The sequence below is a fragment of the Fonsecaea erecta genome (genome assembly GCF_001651985.1).
Source record: "Fonsecaea erecta strain CBS 125763 chromosome Unknown Scaff3, whole genome shotgun sequence".
Classification (NCBI taxonomy): domain Eukaryota; kingdom Fungi; phylum Ascomycota; class Eurotiomycetes; order Chaetothyriales; family Herpotrichiellaceae; genus Fonsecaea; species Fonsecaea erecta.
The window spans coordinates 3,103,062-3,121,526 of NW_017387246.1; the positions used below are offsets into that span (position 1 = coordinate 3,103,062).

Below are 18,465 nucleotides of genomic sequence, written 5' to 3' on the forward strand. Positions count from 1 at the left end.
GAGACAAGTTACTCGTTTGGCATACAGCTCGATAAAACGAATATCTGGGCGAAAACGCGGGTTTGGAGGTGCAGATTCCGCAGCCAATTGACTGTATGGTGGAGCATATTGTCGCGAAGCGCCATTCTTGTAAACGCCATTGATAGGCATAGAGGATACAATATGGGAGTTTGGGCGGATGCCCGTAGCGGTCACGTGGTGGAATCCTTTTGGAGAAACATCGCGTTCTCTTCCATTGCTTCCACCCGACTCTCGACACAGATACGACGATGAATGGCGCGAACTCGAAAACTTCTGTCTACGCTGAAAGCTACCCGTTCTATGTGCTTTGACGTGAAGCCTCAGTATCCGGTAGCTCACGTTGTTTCCAACTGTACCTGCGCCCAGTATGACTTTGAAGAGACGAAAAGCCCTTCTATCTCGGAATTGGTGGCCAGGAGCCGTATCCCACTGATCGAGATATCGAATGGTTCGGTAAAGACTTCCAGCTTCGCCGACGAAGCCGACTGGATCCCACCCTTCGTGGCTATCAGTCACATCCGTTCGCAGGGCCTAGGCAGCACCCCGTTCAACAGTCTATACATGTGCCAGCTCCAGCGCCTCCAGGAATCCGTCAACAATCTCTTTACCCCAGGTCATCATCTGATACCTTTCTGGATCGACACGGCGTGCATCCCTCGCGCCCATCCGGGCAAAGCCTACGCCCTGGAACTGCTGAGCACCGTATACCGGCAGGCTAGCATCGTGTTGGCGCTGGACCGATCGATCGAGCAGACCCCGACGACCACAGCAGCGAAGGCACTCGACGCGATCAAGACCTCCGCATGGGTGCGTCGTCTATGGACCATCCGCGAAGGCGCCCTGGGACGATGCGTCAAGTTCCAATTCCTGGACGCCGCACTTAGCTTCGACGACATCCTCCACGGGTACGCCACCGCGCCGCACAGCCCCGTCCCTCGCTGGACCGCGACAGTGCAGGAGCCGCGGCGCCCGTTCGTGGATGAGCGCCGCTCCCGCACGGAAACCGACCTGCTCGACGCCCTTTGCCTGTTTGAGCGCGATCAGCGCGTCTACTTGGGCCGGGCGCCCGCGACGAGCCGCGACCCGGCAAGGGAACGGCATAAGTGGCGACTGCGCACGCTGCTCAGAGAGGCGTATCTCTCGACCGCCCGCTACGGCTTTCTCGCGACCCCAGAGGAGGCTACAGAGCGCGCCGAGTTAGGCCGCGCCATTGAGACTGTCTACGCCGGGCACACGTACCAGGATCTCGTCGCCGAGCAGGCTACCACGTTGGACGGCACGATCGGTCGAATCGACACGATTATGCGGCTATGGGCAATTGCTACTCTCCCGAACGGAGTCGGGCGCTCGGATTGCCACATTGAATAGCAAACTAAAGCAAAGTTGCCGTTGCATTAAAATCGGTCGTCATATTACGGGAAAATAATAATCATGCATTTAATCGGTTTCCTTCGATCCTTCGTCGCTCTCGGCCTCCAGAACTTGCTCGACTATCCGCGGTTTCAGACCTGAATAATGATTTAGACTTCCTCTATGCGTCCCCTCGTTGTTGTGGATGAAGAAAGTTACCGACTTAAAGGAGGTCGCTTCAAACTCGTCAACATCGGGAGGAGGTGATGCGAGAAATGGCGGTTCCCCTTCTATAATCACGCCCATTTGTAGTGAGACAGCGTGCGCAGATAGCCCCCAATACAGTGCAATTGCGGCGACTTGGTCCGCGGACCAGTTGTTCGTGTTGAGCTTCTCTCCATCCAGAAGCATCGTGCCAAAATGCTTCTGAATGTAATTATTGTTGGCGACTTCCTCCAAAGCCTTCAATGTGGGGGGCTCTGGCACCTCCTCTATTCCTTGCTCATACATGCTCCGAAGAGATTCAATGATCGCGTATAAGCCACATTGGAGACCCTCATCTTTCGTCGGCATTATCAGAGCGCCATGCGGAAACAGCATCTCGAAGGCCTTCCCGACGGATGTTGACGCCGGCTTCTTGAGCTTGAAGTAGACGGATCCGTTGGCTGAATCACGTATGATTTTGCTTTCCAGGATCGCACGTTGCTTACTGGTGAGGTGATCAGTTTGAGACCCCTGAGAGGCGCTATGGAAAGTGCGCTCTGTCTTTCCGATCCTTGTTGATCCGCTTCGCGCCAAATCCCCAGCATCTGGCGGCTGGATGATTCTGCGAGCTACTACTGATTTGACGCGACGTCGGGAACTAGACTGGCTAGAGATTTGGACACTACTCCCGACCGTTGTCGTTTCTCCTATTTTAGCTGGTTGGGTCAGAGGGCTCGGGGTGCGTTTACCATTCCGCTTGAAGCTGTTAGGTTGAGGACGCCCAATTCCACCAAAACCACCGCCGTTTCCACCGCTGCTACTGCCCGACGACCCTCTGGACTTATCACTGTTGTGGTCGCTGCTACGTTGTTGTTTGCGTTCACGTCGCTCATCCCCAGGTGCAATGCTTCGTGATGTGCCAATCCCCTTGCCGTCACTTTTTTCTTGAGCGGCTTTTTTCTGCCGCTTCTTGGTCTTCCGTTCCCAAACAACCTTTTGGTCGTTCAGAAATCCCGCGGGGAGGAAAATTGGTTGAAGAGCATTTCCTATCCCCTGGGGCGCGGGATCACGCTTGAATTCGACTGTGTAAAGGGCCTTGAAAACCCTTTTCTTTTCAACAACCTCCAACTGCGTATCACGCTCGATGGGGAGTCCGTGTGAAGCTGGTGATCTTGGCCGGTTTGCCACAACGACATTGGAGACCATTCCGATGAGTCCCACGAGAAGCAGGAACCAACCGTCTTCCTCCAACCCGCCGACGAGAGTAAGGAGAAATAGCCAGAAGACGGCGAGAATGATGCTCATGAGTTTGGTCAGGGTGTTGTCGATGGGTCTCGTCGTCGCCAGGTCATCCAAATTCTTGAAATTGTGATCCTTGTCTACCATGATGACAAAAACGTGCGAGTGTCCATTGCCGCGTGTGAGCACGTACGTCGTAGGTTTGGTCACTCGTCGACCGGTATATTTTTCTTCCCCCCACTGCGGCATGCAGCCGGCAACAAGTGCCAGACCCGTGCCGATTCCAGTAATCAGTAGAATGGTCCAGTTGCGCCGTCCAGGGTGGATAATAACTGGGACACTGGCAACTGCGAATTGCGCTCCGAAAGCGAAAAGGAAGAACCACCATACACGATCGCGGTTGGGTTCTCCTGCTCCTCTACAAGATCTGTAGAAGTCGATCTTCAACCCGCCTTTGTCTTTGCGAGGATTTTCAAGCTCCAAGTCCCGGAGCAGGCGGCCGATGATCCACGACTCGTTGTTTTTCCATTGACCTCCCACAGTCAATACCAGGCCGGGCACGTCAGTTTGAGGCATCAGATGCCCATCGCCGAAAGCCCCGGACAGAGCTTTAAAGGCGTACGCTACCCAACCGAAGCTGAACGCCACTGGAGTAAACGAGAAGTAGTGTCGTTCCTGGGAAGTATTTTTGCTGCCGTACGGAAATCTGAGGCCTGATACCAGTTGGGCGCAAGCTTGTTGGATGACATCGCCGCCGATGATCAGAAGGACTGCCAATATTCCGACCGGATTGGTGAGCTGTGTTCGCAAGATGCTGGCGGGGGAAGGGTCAGAAGGAGTCAATTGCGACGCTTGACGTGTAACCAGCCTGAGTTCTACGTCCTTGGTAGTAGAACGCTGTGGCAGCGCGTTGACCAAGCACCACGACAATACCGCCGCGAGCCACGGCGCAATCTGCCAGCCTCGTACCATATTCAGTCGTTATGTGGAAGCATGCCAGAAGGCGGCGCCCATGTCCCACAGATGATTCATTCCTGCTGGTTCTGCTGCTGGTTAGCGAGAAGAAGAGTGATCAAGAACGCTATCAGGCTGAGACTATCTGTTGTCCATTTTCCACTTGCATCCGACAGGGTCACCAAAATCGACCCAGCCACGCATCTAACAGCCGAATAAGCGATTCAGACGGCCAGAGCATCAAGGCTAAGATGGGAGGCGAGCGACAGACTCTCCCAATGTGTTGATTCGCTATTACCCCTCAGATTGTGGCCGCATCGTAGTGCTTTCCACAACCCCTTGATGTGGCGTACTGTCTCGGTCTGCGCCCCTGAGAGTTCTTGCAGAGATCAAGCTGAGCCACAAGCTCATTGAAGAGACGGTCACTGGAAGGACAACATGATTCTGCCATACTGGGACCCTTGACAGCGCGATAAATGCACAAGGCACTATTCAGCAGTGCACGTAATTTGACATTTTATGGCCCGTCCCTCTCGGTGCTAGCCGAACCACAGTGCGCCCCTCCACGCCCGTTGCCTTGCTAGGGGTCGCGCCGTGATATCGGCATGTCGTGCACCACTAATAAAAATGGTTGCACTGAGAGACACCGCCGCGGCTACCGGGTCTGAGTTGTTTGACAGAAGCCTCACTAACTCCTGGCCTCTCGCCCCCAAATTAAGTACTAAAAGACTCGAGTCCTTTAAATGTGACAAGGCGACTTCTAGCATGTCAGCCTCGCCAAGGTTTCGCAGCCTTTTCAGTCACGGTCGCCGCCAACATCACCGACCTGCGTCTTGAATTCCTGGAATTTGAACTACATGCAGAATAAGAAGCCCGTAGAACAGAGCTGAGCGAGAGTCTCAGCCTGATAACGGCGATAAGGTGTTGAGAGCGTCTGGGAGAGACTCTTGAGAAGAGAACGCAATCAAGCAGATCTCTGAGATAGACCACTTCAATCTACGTACTATCGGAATATACAGATCTCAACACTCCCTTCTCCTTCCCCATTGGTCCCCATGCTGGAGGGAACCCAGAGGGACCCGCGACCAAAGAATGCCGAGATATCCCACCTGGAAGTTGATTTCACCAAGTTTCCCGCTGGACGTTCCAGCGTGCGCAAAGTCGCCCTGATCGCTCTTGTGACCCCAGAACAGTCGCTTCCCCTCGGCGGGCCATTCGTCAATCAAGTTTGCGAGCGTCTGCAGATGACCAAACGTCGCAGGCTGAGGGCCTTTTGGAGACATTCGCACGATCGTGGTGGCAAATAATGCCAGCAGCAAAGCACTGGCACTCAAGTAAAAAATTTGGGGCGGCCTCATGGTGACGCCCGCGTTGAAGGTGATAGTGATTGAAAGGCCATAGAGCCAGTGAACAAGCGGCTTGAAGCAGAGCAACGTGATTGACGGCCAGGAAGTCCCCATCTTGATGAGGATATTTCGGTCTCGCTTCAGACCACCCTGGGACGAAGCCAGCCTCCAAGTTGCTTCATCGGTGATGCAATTGACGCGGAGTTCCACGCAATGCAAGGCAAGGGTAATCACCGCCTGTAGCCCCGAGATGAAGAAGAATGCCCAGATATAACAGACAGCCGGAAGCGTCTCGGAGTCGACATCCCAGCCCATGTTGAGGAAAGGGGTGTCATCGTTCGAGAACAACGACCAGTTGCCACCATCAGAAATACCATTCACACTTCCATCCTTGATAATGGCCCAGATGATGATCGCCCACAGGATCGCGAGAACAACAGTAGCCCACAGCGCCCAAATGACTTTCCGAACTTCTGGATGTGCGGCGTAAGCCGGTCGCTGTTTGTGTCGAGGAAGTGTTGGAGTTGACGGAGCTGCTGCGTCATGCACACTTTGCATACAGCGGCCCGAAACTTGGTGTAGGTAGCCTTCCTGGATGCAAGCGGCAACTGTGTCGAGAGGATCCGCGCTCCAAGTTGGCACGTGTAGCTTGTTTAGCAGTGACCACCAGGCAACGATGCCTTGGCCCAGGAGGCACATGGCAAGAGAGATGATAGCAGCGCCACAGACATGTGTCGGTGGTGAGTCGTCAGTCTCTTCATCGTATTCGTAACTGCCATCCTTCAGGAAGACGAGGGACGAAGATGAATATGAACCTATAATGCAACACAACATAAATAGATTGGTATACCACTTGTTCGGCCTCGACGTTCGTGAACTAGTCAGTAGCCGGAGGTTGGAATTAAATGTGAGTCTCCCCTCGCGTTGTAGTGCCCATCGGAGGGATATACCGTGAATATAGCCGTAAATCTCGTTTAGGAGTGTGATGGCGATATTAAAGCTGACGGTGATGGCCTCTCCGCCAGCTCCTTGCCATGAGAAGGAAATTGGTCGCAATGTTGTGTAGACGCCTGCCACTAGGCAGACCGTATTGCAGATGAGCGCAATGTATAGTCCAGCGACACATGTCTTCCGGCAAAGTGCTCCCTGGTCAAAGTAGGGTTTTGATGATAGAAGATAGGCTGTGCCCTCGGCTGTCCTATACGACCTCTCCATCTCGCAGTCCCCATCTGTAAGCACGCGAGTGTACGACATAAACTTCGATCATATAGGGTTGAATTGCACTCAATATCTCGAAGAAGAGTGATGATTGTCAGCTCTACTGTTTGGAATAGAGTACAGAGTACGGCCGGGGAGTCGTCAGGCCGGGATGAAGGAGGCTTAAAGCTGGCTCCGACGATACTGAAAGCCACCTCACCACTAGGCTGAAGAGCTGCACTGCCCAGGAGGCGGTGGGCGACTCAGCCTCGGGACTTGAACCCGAAAAGGTGAACGCGTCCGTGCCATCGCATCGTGGCCCAGCAATTCTGGCACGGAACAACAAATCTAACCCCTGAGGAAAAGAGCCTTAGAGGAACAAGGCGTCCTCGCTGTTGATGTGCACAGTAGCCAGATTGGGACTCATTTCGAGCGTCTGATTTGCGAATTGTTTTCCATTTTTAATTACTCACTGGGAACGTCCATAGTTTTGCGTTCTGGACATTACCGGTCTCAAGACTGGAGGACCAGTCGTCCGAGGTATGACAGTGAATGAACTTCTCGATGTGTTATCCGACCGTGACCAGAGTTATCACAGCGTGATTAGAGACCGGCTCGCGTACTCGGTACTGTCCTCTAACATTTCTGCTCTCGTAACTCTTGACTCGACACCCTTCTTATCGCCAGTGGCTGATGCGCTTCACCGAAAATGGATAGGTGTGGATGTTGAGCCGAGACAAATTGAATCTCGACCTCGCGGAGGGCAAGAAAATTAGGCGAACTTCTTGAAACCGTCGACTTTTCCCGCTGCCAAGGACGGTCTTCGAGATAACCGCAGTCCCACATTATTGATTCCACTGGTTAGGCTATAAATCTTTATATCAGACCGGGATCCTCCAACGCGATATATCGGTAGGTAATCTGATGATAAACGAAGACCCTACGAATCTATCTTGGCCAGCATTTTCGATTGATCTCGACCTTGCGATACGGACACAACGAGAGGGATCTTCAGGAGCGCGCGGCAAAACGGGTACAAGAGCATTCATGGCCATTGGGGTACTATTAGGTGAGAAGCACTCGGCCATGCATGACTACGAATCGTTCTTCTGGGTCCTCTTCTGGATATGCATCCACTACGACGACCCGAAAAGGAGTGGTAGGGTCGTACCCATGTTTGAGAAGTGGAACTACGTGAACACGGAAGAGCTGGCCATATTGAAATTGGGTATGGTATCAGATGAGGGCGTTTTTCTGGAAACGCTAAAGCAAAATCTCACCTCATACTGCGAGCCATTGAGACTATGGATAAATAGGCTTCGAAGGGTGGTATTTCCAAATGGGAGGTTGAGAGAAGAAGAAGACGAAGCCCTTGCCTCGAAAATGATGTCGATACTCGCTGAAACATAGAGAGACCGAGACGTCCTTGCAAATCCAAATACTCCAAACTAGATTGAAGGCTGGAAGCTGACATGCTCCTGTTGAGGGTTTTCTGGGGAAAGCGGTTGCCTGAAAGCACTCGGCGCAGTACTAGATCAAGACGAATCCGTTTTTCGCGTTTCCGTGGGATAAGGGCACGGCAGACCATCTTTATGACTGGAACCTATGGCTCGAAGTCATGCGAGCATACAGAGCAATACCCCATATTGTGAGAGCAAATATTACTATACCCTGCAAATCCAAATGGAGGGGCTTTTCCTGATCGCTTGGTTCCCTACACAGAGCTTAGAGCTGTTCACAGACGGCCCGCGTGGGCATTGTGTCGCTCGCCCATGTCGGCTCGCTTGGCGGGAGCCGGGGGTGAGGCGCGAGCAGTTTTACTCATCTTGACATGGACCATGAGGGCTCGACACTAAAACCCCGGGCTCTGACGATGCGAGCGGAATGCTTAAGACTCGAACCACGCCAGGCTGATCGAATGCAGGACCAGACGCCAAACACCCTCGCTAAAAAGAATGCCACTATGTAGCCGAGGAATCCACTTTGCAGCCGTCAAAGACACTCATGTTCCCCTCAAGATTTGCCTGACTCTGATGTTTTGGATTGTATTAGACCACTGGTCGGAGATACCCTGGAGGCCCATTCCCTGCACGAGTTTAGCACACATCTTCGAATGAAATAGTTGCAGGTGAGAGAGACTTACGTCCAGCTGCCATCATATAATCTACGGTCATGCTCTGAGCCAAACCCCGCCTCCTTGAGGGCCGCCTCGATGATAGCTGCGGTCACACCAGTGCCACATGTGGTGATGAATGGCGTTTTGGGGTCAAGTTGCTTGCTCTCGAAGATCTTCTTCAGCTCTTCTTGAGGAAGCAACGCCTTGGTCTCGGGATCCAGCAATTCTTGGAAAGGCAGGCTTGTTGATCCAGGCATGTGCCCACTTCTGATTCCAGCTCTCGGTTCTGGTTCTGTACCTTCCCATCTACCTTTGGACCGAGCATCAAGTATCTGGATCTCTTCTGAGCCTTCTTTGCCATTATCGTAGCCTATTGTTTTCATCTCTGCGAATTTCACCACCATGTCCGTATTGTATGCCGGGACCGGATACTTGGTGATGTTGGGAACTTCTGGAGGACCCGTTTCGATAGGGTAACCTTCCTTGACCCAAAGACGGAAATTGTTGAGAATGTGGACTTTGGGGTGGCCAAAGACCCGCATGGTCCAGGCCACACGAGGAGCAGAGAACAAACCGAGCTCTTCAGTATCGTATACCACCACTTCATCCTCCCGTCTGACTCCCATCTTGGACATTGCGTCCGCAAAAGCGTCGCAGGTGGGGAGCATGTGTGGCCATTCCGACTCTTGGTCCTTTATCTCGTCAATGTCAAAGAAACGAGCAGTGGGTATTCTTTTCTTAAGGAAAACCTGGAGGCCTGTTCTTTTCTCGGGGTCGTTGGGCATGAACCAGGCGGCACAGATGGGAATGACTTTAGGAGCCGTGGAAATGGCAGTAGGAGCATTCTTCTTGAGAGCTTCGTCGAGCTCTTTCGGGGTCACAAGGTAGGAAGAGAAGCCTCGGCAGCGCATGCTGGATATGCGATGCAGATGACCGTGTAAAGGGCGACGAACTCCGCATCGCCAAAGTGGCATGTAGCCGAGCGAGGCAGGCATTTTGCGACGGAGCTATGATCATATCATGGTTGTGGGCGACTGACGGGAGACTGAACCATGTCTGTAAGTGTGCTAGAGGAGACACCGAGCAGTGGAAAGAGATAATGGTTATGAGTAATAACAGAACTGACCTTGTGCTCGATGGTATCATATCCAAGCTCCGAGCTTTTCCTTTGCTACTCCGCATCTGACGTAGTAATAAATCTGGACCCGAGCCAGAAGATCAAAGACCCGCATCGGCGGACGAGAGCGTTTTTGACGCGACACCATCCACGCGACAGGCATGTGACACCTCCCCAACTGACCGGTTCAACTGCTACACAGACATTGCATTTGACAACCTCGAATCGATCCCGCAAAACACGGCCTTCCCTACATAGCTCCCCTCAGCCAGAATACCTTCTTCGTTCAGCGGCGTAACCGGCTCAGCATGAAGGTCAAGATCAAGACATGGCACGCAGTGGCGACATGGCGGTGGGACATGCCCGAGGATGAAGTCTGTGGCATCTGCAGAGTCCAGTTTGATGGCACCTGTCCGACATGTAAGATACCTGGTGATGAGTGTCCGCTCTTGATGGGAAAGTGCGGCCATTCATTCCACATGGTATGTTCGACGGTTGAAGGCTGTGAATATCGAGCTCACCCAAACAGCACTGTTTGTTGACCTGGATACAACAAGAAACGTCGAAAGGTCTCTGTCCTATGTGCCGTCAGAGTAAGCATTCATCGACCTACGGAAAAGGCCGAGAGCTAATTCTTTTAGAATTCGAATGGAAAGACGGTGCTCAACCAGCACAAGTACCACAGACCGGTTGAACATAACGATTATCGTTGAAGACTTGCACACCGAACACCAACTGAGGCCTTACCGCTGAATTCGGATGACGACTGTCTGTTAAATGGATACTCCTCCTCGATGACAGCAGACTCGGAACATGTTGGTCCCATGGAAGAATCTTTACTCGAATTGTGGAGACACAACCCCTACAGCATGACTTCTGAGTCTCTATAAACTACATCTGCACACCGCTGACCATTCAGTGGGCATGATGGAATCGGTGCTCGCGCAAAGACTTTCCTTTTATGGTAGGGATCAAGATTCTGAGCACGAACAGCCTCGATTTGCTGACGCATAGGAGTTCGACTCCTTTAGGCACTGCTGCACAGGAAAGAATAGAGCACCTCGACGCTGAATCGATATTGATAATGGTGGATGTTCTGGCTATGATGGGATCTCATCGGCCTCGCTCTCTGGGATGGCCTTTGGAAAACGCTTCAGTATCACCGCCGATATGACACGGAGAAGTCACTGAATTCAGCTTTTGTTCTCTGTCCCACGACGTGTTTCAGAAGAGAGTTGCGGGCGCGATGATGCCTGTTTGAACTTGCTGCATATCTGGTCGACCTATACCACCAACATGGGGTTTCCAGCATCGTTATTGCACTCGCACATGAAAGTATCAACATATTCAAGAAGTATGGTTAGAATCAATATGGGGGACAGGATCGAACGTAAAGCAGCGGGATTTCACTCCGCTCTTTTGCTCAAAGCGGCCGACTTGCGTAGATCTTGGTTTTTCGCCGTGCTCGCCGTCAGTTTGTCGCCTTGCAAAAGCTGGATTACTGAAATGTTCTGTTAACATATCTACTTAACCCCGCTTGATCTCTGACGGGATATTACACCTTGCATAAACCACTCGTTGCCGCATAATAGAAGGAGTTGCTCTGCAACCGCAACTGACTGCATACCTCTCCCGCACCTGCGTCGAGTTCCGTTGTCAAAATTCGCGTCTGAGCCGAATCTCCCACACCTCGAGAACACCTGTGGACAGAAGCCTATATTTAACGGCGTCAAGATGGATCAAGCGGCTGCTCAACCTCGGAAATGCCCCGGGCTGAACTGCGAGAATGATGCATCCTCACTACAGTGTCCCAAGTGTAAAGAGATGGGCGTTGACAGTTTCTTCTGCTCACAAGACTGCTTCAAGCGGAGTTGGGTAGGCTGACCTCCGGTCTTTTGTAAGAAAGACTATGGCCTCTGGAAAGACTAGAAACCGCTGACCTTGCTTTCCAGGCTGAACACAAAGTTCTACACAAGAGTACGAATCCCTTCCGAAAGTTCATTCCTCCCAAGGTTGTGTCTAAAGTCGATCCAGAGAGCGGCCACTTCAACCCTTTTCCTACCTACCCTTTTACTGGTTCTCTGAGGCCTGTATATCCTCTGTCTCCGAAACGGGAGATCCCAAAGTCAATACCGCATCCAGAATGGTCGCAGGATGGAATACCCAGATATCCATATGTCCGTAAAAACAACGTCCAGGTACTCGATGAAAAGGGCATCGCGGGCATGCGCAAGGTGTGCAGATTAGCCAGAGAAGTCCTCGACATCGCCGCCGCTGCAGCAAAGCCCGGGGTGACGACAGACTACATTGATGAGATTGTCCACAATGCTTGTATAGAGCGCAATGTGGGTTGGGCACAGCCGACTTGCCAAAGAGAGAAGCTAACAATTGACGATAGTCCTACCCATCCCCCCTGAACTACAACCACTTCCCGAAGTCCGTCTGCACGTCCCCGAACGAAGTCATCTGTCACGGCATTCCCGACCAGCGAGTTCTCCAGGATGGCGACATCCTCAACATTGACGTCACGCTGTATCATGAAGGTTACCACGGCGATCTGAACGAAACATACTACATCGGCGACAAGGCCAAGGCTGATCCAGACAACGTCCGCCTCGTCGAAACCACACGCCAATGTTTGCAAAAGGCCATTGATCACGTCAAGCCTGGAGTGAAAATTGGCGACTTTGGAGACATCATCGAGAAACACGCCAAATCCCAGAGTCTTAGCGTTGTCAAGACGTATTGTGGCCACGGCATCAACTCCTTGTTCCACTGCGCGCCTAATGTGCCGCATTATGCGAAGAACAAGGCAGTGGGAAAATGCAAGGCAGGGATGACCTTTACGATCGAGCCGATGATATGTTTGGGCAGTTACAAGGACAAGACATGGCCCGATGACTGGACGGCAGTCACAAGCGATGGAAGCCGCTCTGCCCAATTTGAGCATACGTTGCTGGTCACGGACGATGGAGTCGAGGTTCTAACTGCCCGGTTACCGAATTCGCCCGGTGGTCCGGTTCCTATGCCAAGTTCTGAAGCGACAAATGGAGAAATCACCGGGGATACAACACAGGCTTGAGCGTGGTAGTGCTAACTGTGCTATGTCTGACTTGGTGAATCCAGCTGTTAAATACACACTTTTCTATCGATATGGTCTTGACTTTGGTCTCCATGGCAATGCCAGTCACAGCGATTGTTGTTGTCCTCGATTCGCCTACCGATGACGGGATGTGATACAGTATGTCCTGATATCCTGACAGACCACCCACGTGACAAGGCTACGCAAAACAGGGGTTTTGTCGGATTCGCACCACAGTCTCGCGGGAGAAAGATGAGCAGATAATTTAAGGAAGGACATGTACGTAGCATGCACTATTAATCCTTCTTCGAGGTGCAGAAAAGCAGGAGCTTATTCCATGTGCCTTTTTGAGCCTTCACGAATGTGCATAACACTGGAACAGTAACTGCTCAATTAATATTCTTAGCGAGTGACTGCCTGGCTCGGCTCTATTACCAGCCACAGCTTGGCTTTTGCTGTGCCACAACTGCCAACTCGTTCGTCGGCGTGAACTTTCTCTCCGCAGTCTGCCACGATGAAATGCACTTGAAGCAGCAACCTTCAGTTACATCTCCTAGAAACTACCATCCCGTTTAGATGCAGTTGATCATGCCGTCAACATGGCAGACCAGAGTTATCGGAAGCCATTCTTCCTAGCCTTAGCTGGGGCGGTCGCCCTCACCGCAGCCTACTACACGTACACGCAATATGCGCAGCCTCCCCAAGCAGAGCCCTCCTCCCTCCATCGCAGCAATGCCGTACGTCGGCCAAGAAATAGACGACGTTGGCGCCGTGGCTTCGAGCAGACGAATCTCAACTATGACCCAGCCCACCTCGCTGTCTATCACCTCGAACGACGGAACGAATCCGGACGAGGATATGGAGAATACGAGAATAGATGGTTCTTTACTACACGACCGCCCACACAAGAGGTGGACCTGTCGCTGATCCCGTCTAATTTCAGCTCTATCTACGACTACCTCCTGCAACATTCCCCGGCGGAGCTGTCTTCAAACCAACAAGAATACCTCCTCCGTCATATCAAGAGCGTTTTTGTGCAGAACTTTTTGAAAGCGGAGTACCCAGAAGGTTATATCATCGGAGACGAAGTTTGGATGCTCGCACAAGCCATGGATCGCCTTGGGATTGCTGCAGATATTGTTTTCCAGGCGGCAAAAGCATTTGACGAGGGAAGCTTCCCTCTCAACGATGAATGGGACCCACTCGATGCTCCTCGCCACAGTCCCAGAACGAGCCTTGGTCAGACTGACGGCGTATCGGAACAAGCTGGCTTGGCTCCTCACGAGGCACTTCAGGCGTTAGCGGATCCTGACGATGCACACAGTGACATTTCATCGGGCAACAACGAGGAGGATCCCGAAGGCAGCCAAAACATGCTCGACCTCCTTTACCATATCGCTGGCGAGCAAGCACGACGGGAATGCTATATCCACCGCGGTGTCGAGTGCAACAGCTGCGGCGTTCACCCCATTCGAGGTATCCGCTATCACTGTGCAAATTGTTTCGACATGGACCTCTGCGAGAACTGCGAAGCCAGCTCTACACATGGGAAGGCTCACGTCTTTTACAAGATCCGCATCCCGGCTCCTTCACGCGGAAACATCAAGCAGGTCACTCCGGAGTGGTACCCTGGCAACCCGAGCGCGTTTCCCTTGTCCTTGCCGGCCAGTGTATCCAAACCACTACTCGAAGAGACCCGAATGGAGCGTACCGAAATGGATGCCCTCTACGAGCAATTCAAATGTCTGGCCGGACATCCATTTCCTGCCGACCCGACTGGTCTGGGAATTGCCATTGATCGAAAGGGGTTTGATGCATATTTCATCCCTTCGCGCGGAGACAAACCTTCTCCTGCGAATTTGATCTACGATCGCATCTTTTCCTTCTATGACACGGACGAGAACGGAGTTATCACCTTTGACGAATACATACGCGGCCTTGCGTATTTGCAGGACAAGAGCCGAAAGGCCAGGCTTCAGCGTATCTTCGAGGGTTACGATCTGGACTCGGACGGCTTCGTGGACCGCAAAGACTTCCTGCGCATGTTCAGAGCGTATTACGCGTTAAGCAAAGAGCTGAGTCGGGAAATGATCGACTCGCAGGAAGATTTCGGTTATAACGAAGAAGAAATTCGGGAGGTTGTTCAAGGCAGTCAGCCTATCAGCGCTGCTTTTGGAGGCGGTACCCTCTACGGTCACGAATCCAGAAATGGTCAGGGTAAACAACGTCAGGCGAATGGGGATCTGCAACTTGCCAACGGCACAAATGGCGTTCTGCAGCCAGACAGTGATCTGATCGGAGATCGTGCCAGGGCTATCGGAAATGCCGCACTTGGAGGCCGGACCAGGAACCATCCTTTCCGATCGTTTCGACAGGAGCCTCCAGAGGACGAACCTTTGATGATGCTGCCCATGGGAAGCAATTTCATCCAGACGGGCATGGAGTCGGACGAGGCCATTGGGGAGCCCGTCACCGGGCCTGATGCTCCGTTGCAGACATATGCTTGGCCTCCGGTGCGGACACCAGAGCCTCAGGACATCAGTGAAGCGCTCGGACAAGAGGTGCCGCTGGATGACATTACGGATCCTGTTGATAGGACCCGAGTTCTCTTTGCTCAAGCACAGCGGCTTGATGCGGAAGGTGATGGAGCTGAGGAAATGTTGCGCGCCAGAGCCCTCGAAGAACGGTGGCGTCGCCGACGGTTTTATCTCGATCGCGAGGAAGGATTAACCAAGCCGCCAGGCTACACTGAACCCGACAGCTCGGATGACGAGGATTTGCCCGAACACAAGAAGAATGGGCGAGGCGATGTCAGCCCTCGGAGAGCATCTATGGCTTCGAGATCCTCGTCCAAGGTCCGCTTCGATGATAGTGCCATCGAGGGAGACTACGAAACGCGCTCAAATGCTTCCTCTCGAAGCGTTCCTTTCAACGAAAGATGGGGCGGTTATGAGCTTGGCCAGGCCGAAGCAGACATTGGCAAAGACATTCTCTATCAAGCCGTGCAACAAGGATTCAACGAGTTGCTCGACGTGCTGTTCAAGGAGAAGGAAGACGAGCACATGGAAGCACGTCGCACACGAGTGGACCGGCATTGCTTTGCACAGGAAAGAGTCAACTTCGAGAAGCTGCTTGTCGAACTCGAAATGAGAGCGGGTGAAACAAAGGAAACCTTGATCGAGAAGATCAGGCGGAGGAGGGAGAACGAGGAGGAGCAGAAGCAGCTGGCGATGATTGATGCTACACCAGTGGCAAAGCCGGGCCACGGAAAGTCCAGCCCCCAAGATTCCGAAGATCATATAGGATTGATGTTCGGCTCTCAGGGTCTGTCCGGCCAAAAGGTGGCTGCGGGTTCTGTCACTGCAGCGACCGAGACAAATGCATCATACCGTGACCCGACGCTCCCACAGTTTCGTCCTGACGAACCGGAACCACCAAGTCTAGCCTCGAGTGCGGCCCCGTTCGCTCCGAGTCAAACCCCACGACCAGATCCATTCTCAGGCGACCCGGAGAAGGCGCTCAAGACGTATTCCCTGTGGCTCCTGCACGATATGATTGACGAAGAAGAAGATCGCAGAGGTGGACCCGCAAAGCTGAGCTTTGCTGAGTTCCAACGCAAGATGGTGCCTCAAGATGAGGTGACGGATGCTTTGGGGGACAAGGACAAGAGCAAAGACGGCAGCAACGAACGGAAGACATGGGAGAGCAGTGCGGACCTAGGAAGACTGGCTTTTGTGGGCACTTGGTTGGAGATGGCGAGTTTCTAGCGAGGTGTCAGATGGTGGCCTGTTTTCCATTGCGTTTAGATTGTACTACCAACTTCACGATTGCATGACGAGGCAAAAGCATGATATCCAAGGAGTTTTCCGGAGGAAGAAAGTCCCCTTTTCCACAGGACCAAGATCTCGTATATAGGTTAGTGAATTCAGGGCCTTCACGAGTGTTTCCAAAGCCGTTGTAATCGAGAAAAATGGCGGAAGCAAGGCTGCGATACGGTACAACTGTTTTTCCATTCCCGGCTTGGCATTTTGACGGCACTGGTGCTGCTGAAAGTCGGCGAGACTTTTCTTTGGAGAATCCATCTGCTCCGGGACAAAAGATCAAGTAATCGAGTGAGATTGCTCTACGGAACCGATCGTCTCGAGCGGAAGCATGACCCACTCATCTCCTTGTTGTGCGGGCTGCAATCTGGGTTGTAAGAATGGTCAAGCACAACCGGATCGTGGCCCTTTCAGACAGCGCCAACTGCACCCGTGACAGCAGCCTGCGACGAGAACGCTCGAGAGACAGCCGCCACGCCCACATGGGAGGACGCTGATCTACTATGCACAGGCCGGCACTACCAAAACACCACGGGCCATCACAATGTGGTATGTTGACCGCATCAAAGGCGAGCGAATGGGGCCATTGCACGAGACTTCGTTCGGAGCTCTGAGTGGTCAGAACTCAACATGCCCCTGGTATTGAGTATCAAAATGCCGTGCCAGCAGCACGCCCAACAACGGGGACAACTGACATATACCGCCCACAGGTACCTCCGCTGGCTTTTGCGATGATGATTTCTTTCATTTACAACATGTCTCTCTTTCACAGACCGGTGCCTCTGCTCGAAAAACAAGTGGGCAGCACAACACTCTTTTACCACCAAGCATGACCCATCTTACGCATCCATGGGTGGCAGTACGCCGGCCGCGGCATATCAGGCGACAACGATGGATTGGCGGGGTCGGCTTTACGGGAGGTATACGGCCACAGTGCAGTTGTGGCAAGCCACATTCTCGAAATTTTGACCTGTGTCTCCTATTTCCTCGACACAGATTCGGCTCCAGCCGCTTCAACACCGTGTTTCTACTGTTGTTCCGACTATTTTATCATGCGTCTTCCTTCGAAGTTGCCCACAGCGGTTATGCCAAGCGACTCTACCTGCCACTTCTGCAGGAGACCACGGCGAAGCCTTTCGAGGAACTCGGTAGCGAGAAGCCGCTCGTGGTCCCAGCAAACCCAGGCCTTCCCGTCTTGTTCAAAACCTTCAAACGATTCTCGTCGAAAGGATGGTTAGAGGCGTTGCTCCAGGATCCCGCCGAATTCAAGGATCTGAAGGTGAATTCAATCACGTGGATCAAGGCTCTTGCCTCCCCCTTTTCTCACGAATTCATCCAATTCATCGTCGAGGACTCTGGTAGTGGTCAACGTACGCGGATCGCCGCCGGCCGAGAAGAAACCGGAGACTGGGTCCTCGTGGGCTGGAATTGGGCTTCAGGCGCAACGCCTTCCGACCACTATAACCTCCCGCTCCCACTCTTGACAATTACCTTTGATGACGTCAACAAGCGACCGGACTTGCGGGCACTGGCCCACGTGCTCTCTGCGACCACCGAAAAGCATCCCGCCTATAAATTTCGCCGAGAAATGTGCTGGTGGTACGCCGAGACCGTGCTGGAGGTGATGCACGAGCAATTTGGAGGGAAGGTCAAGGAGTGGGAGTGGTCGAGATATCGATATTCATTTATTGTTAAAACGAGCTTCATTAGACGGAGAGTCTTGACCAGGCACGCCGAGTTGTTCAAGCGGCAGCTGGCTGAGGAGATGAGCTACTAGACATTGACAGCATGGACGGGGTTTTGCGGGAGTCGAGTGCACCCTTTTTTCTTTTTTGATTTTGCCTTAGAGACCGGTTGGCTCTGAGTTGGAAAATGATGCAGGTAGACCACATTTGCTTGATACAAGATTATAGAACACAGAACAAGAACATCGATCTCACTTGAACTGCTGCATCTGCTCCGTGCTGGTAGAAATGCCCCAGGCCACGGAAGGCTGAAGCGCCGAAGATTAGCCGGTC

The 18,465-nt window shown here is 52.6% G+C and overlaps 7 protein-coding genes across 7 annotated transcripts; 4 read left to right on the forward strand and 3 right to left on the reverse strand.

Moving 5' to 3' along the window:
• Positions 1-273: 273 nt before the first annotated feature.
• AYL99_04371 (hypothetical protein) lies at positions 274-1,389 on the forward strand (the record flags this gene model as incomplete). The annotated part of the gene is made up of 1 exon (XM_018835885.1): positions 274-1,389. The coding sequence occupies one exon, from the start codon at positions 274-276 to the stop codon at positions 1,387-1,389; it is 1,116 nt and encodes a 371-aa protein (XP_018695535.1).
• A 69-nt stretch (positions 1,390-1,458) lies between these two features.
• AYL99_04372 (hypothetical protein) lies at positions 1,459-3,786 on the reverse strand (the record flags this gene model as incomplete). Its single annotated transcript, XM_018835886.1, has 1 exon — positions 1,459-3,786. The coding sequence occupies one exon, from the start codon at positions 3,784-3,786 to the stop codon at positions 1,459-1,461; it is 2,328 nt and encodes a 775-aa protein (XP_018695536.1).
• A 1,004-nt stretch (positions 3,787-4,790) lies between these two features.
• On the reverse strand, positions 4,791-6,329 carry AYL99_04373 (hypothetical protein; the record flags this gene model as incomplete). Its single annotated transcript, XM_018835887.1, has 1 exon — positions 4,791-6,329. One exon carries the CDS (start codon positions 6,327-6,329, stop codon positions 4,791-4,793), a length of 1,539 nt encoding a protein of 512 aa, XP_018695537.1.
• Positions 6,330-8,450: 2,121 nt separating this feature from the next.
• Positions 8,451-9,338, reverse strand: AYL99_04374 (hypothetical protein; the record flags this gene model as incomplete). Its single annotated transcript, XM_018835888.1, has 1 exon — positions 8,451-9,338. One exon carries the CDS (start codon positions 9,336-9,338, stop codon positions 8,451-8,453), a length of 888 nt encoding a protein of 295 aa, XP_018695538.1.
• A 1,940-nt stretch (positions 9,339-11,278) lies between these two features.
• AYL99_04375 (methionine aminopeptidase, type I) lies at positions 11,279-12,626 on the forward strand (the record flags this gene model as incomplete). Its single annotated transcript, XM_018835889.1, has 3 exons — positions 11,279-11,419; positions 11,497-11,889; positions 11,943-12,626. The coding sequence occupies 3 exons, from the start codon at positions 11,279-11,281 to the stop codon at positions 12,624-12,626; spliced, it is 1,218 nt and encodes a 405-aa protein (XP_018695539.1).
• A 599-nt stretch (positions 12,627-13,225) lies between these two features.
• On the forward strand, positions 13,226-16,393 carry AYL99_04376 (hypothetical protein; the record flags this gene model as incomplete). The annotated part of the gene is made up of 1 exon (XM_018835890.1): positions 13,226-16,393. One exon carries the CDS (start codon positions 13,226-13,228, stop codon positions 16,391-16,393), a length of 3,168 nt encoding a protein of 1,055 aa, XP_018695540.1.
• Positions 16,394-17,296: 903 nt separating this feature from the next.
• On the forward strand, positions 17,297-18,224 carry AYL99_04377 (hypothetical protein; the record flags this gene model as incomplete). Its single annotated transcript, XM_018835891.1, has 2 exons — positions 17,297-17,367; positions 17,444-18,224. The coding sequence occupies 2 exons, from the start codon at positions 17,297-17,299 to the stop codon at positions 18,222-18,224; spliced, it is 852 nt and encodes a 283-aa protein (XP_018695541.1).
• Between the last annotated feature and the right edge of the window lie 241 nt (positions 18,225-18,465).